The sequence below is a fragment of the Olea europaea genome, unplaced genomic scaffold (assembly GCF_002742605.1).
Source record: "Olea europaea var. sylvestris unplaced genomic scaffold, O_europaea_v1 scaffold5545, whole genome shotgun sequence".
Classification (NCBI taxonomy): domain Eukaryota; kingdom Viridiplantae; phylum Streptophyta; class Magnoliopsida; order Lamiales; family Oleaceae; genus Olea; species Olea europaea.
The window spans coordinates 1-1,358 of NW_019263878.1; the positions used below are offsets into that span (position 1 = coordinate 1).

The following is a 1,358-nucleotide window of genomic DNA, read 5'->3' on the forward strand; positions in this document are numbered from 1 at the left end:
ATTTTTTTTCCCCCCCCCCCCCCCCTCATTTTTTATTATTTTAATTTTTTGGGCTTGAAAGCTGATATTTCCGTTTATCTATTAGGTCTCCACCGCAAATCCCCGAAGTCATCCTGCCCGAGGATATTTTCCTGGGTGTGGCTTCTGCCCTTAGGATCGAATTGAACAGGGCATTTGCAATCCTTCGAGATATCTCATCTGGCAAAGATCTGAAGAAGTTCCTCATGGTATATCAATCCTCTGGCTCTGTTATGGTCTTACAATACAATTAGTTAGTTTGAAGCCATTAATTATATCATTTTTATATTTGAAATCACTGAAGCCCTAGATCCAAAATTACTAAATGCCTAGCACATTCTTTGATGATAAGAGTATTCATTTCTGGTTTTAAGGCAATTGCTGGCCTCTGGGTACTTTCAATTCTGGGAAATTGCTGTAACTTCCTGACCTTGTTATTCGTATGTAAGTGGCCCGTTAACTTTTATATCATTATTAGTGGCTCATTCTGCAATTATAATTATCATTGGCTTTTTCTAATTTTTATTCACAGATTTCCTCTGTTTACCCTCCAAAACAGGTTTTGTTTTGTTGCACTCAGTGCCTGTGCTCTATGAAACATACGAGGACCAGGTTGATGCTTTTGCTGAGAAAGCCGAGGCTGAGATCAAGAAGCAGTATGCTGTGTTCAATGTCAAGGTATTGAGTAAAATTCCCAAAGGCCCACTGAAAACCATGAAGCTGGCTTAATCCTGCTGATGTGATGTTACTAGGTTTTTACATTTACACGTTGGCTGTCTGTGTTTCTTACTTTGTTATTGTGACTCATTCATGTGATAGTAGTTTGATTTTGACTATTTTTAGGTTCGTAATTTAAAAAAGAAATCGGCATTTTGTGAGGCAGTTTTGAGTTTTTGATATTGCAGCAAAAGTTCCATACTGCTCGTGGGGAAATGGCTTGGCTATGCTTGAGAGTAAATCATACTTTGGAATTCATTATTCAATAGTCATGTTTCTTTTGGATGGCCTTGAAAATAATTATGTTCTTTATCCTCGAACAGGAATCATGTTGATGTCTATTGACTAATCCAATCTAGTCCCTATGAAGCTAGCAACGCAATGGATGGGTAGTGTTAGATAGTATTGGATAAGATGTAGCATTTGGGGAAAAAAACATTGCTTCTTTATGCTACTTCTGTCCCGTTGTCCCGTTCGAGTCCAGTTATCTCAAAATTCATTTTTCTCTTAACTTATTTTCAATCATATTCTCCCACTAAAATAATTATGTATATAAATTCAAATATTTTTCTACTTTTTAACCGCACATTTTCCAAAAAAATCACTATTTCAAAATTTATTTT

The 1,358-nt window shown here is 36.2% G+C and overlaps 1 protein-coding gene across 1 annotated transcript; it reads left to right on the forward strand.

Moving 5' to 3' along the window:
- Positions 1 to 65: 65 nt before the first annotated feature.
- On the forward strand, positions 66 to 1,017 carry LOC111389037 (reticulon-like protein B1; the record flags this gene model as incomplete). The annotated part of the gene is made up of 3 exons (XM_023013883.1): positions 66 to 227; positions 393 to 462; positions 578 to 1,017. Coding segments are annotated over 3 exons (402 nt in total), but the record flags the coding sequence as incomplete, so codon positions are not given.
- Positions 1,018 to 1,358: the final 341 nt, after the last annotated feature.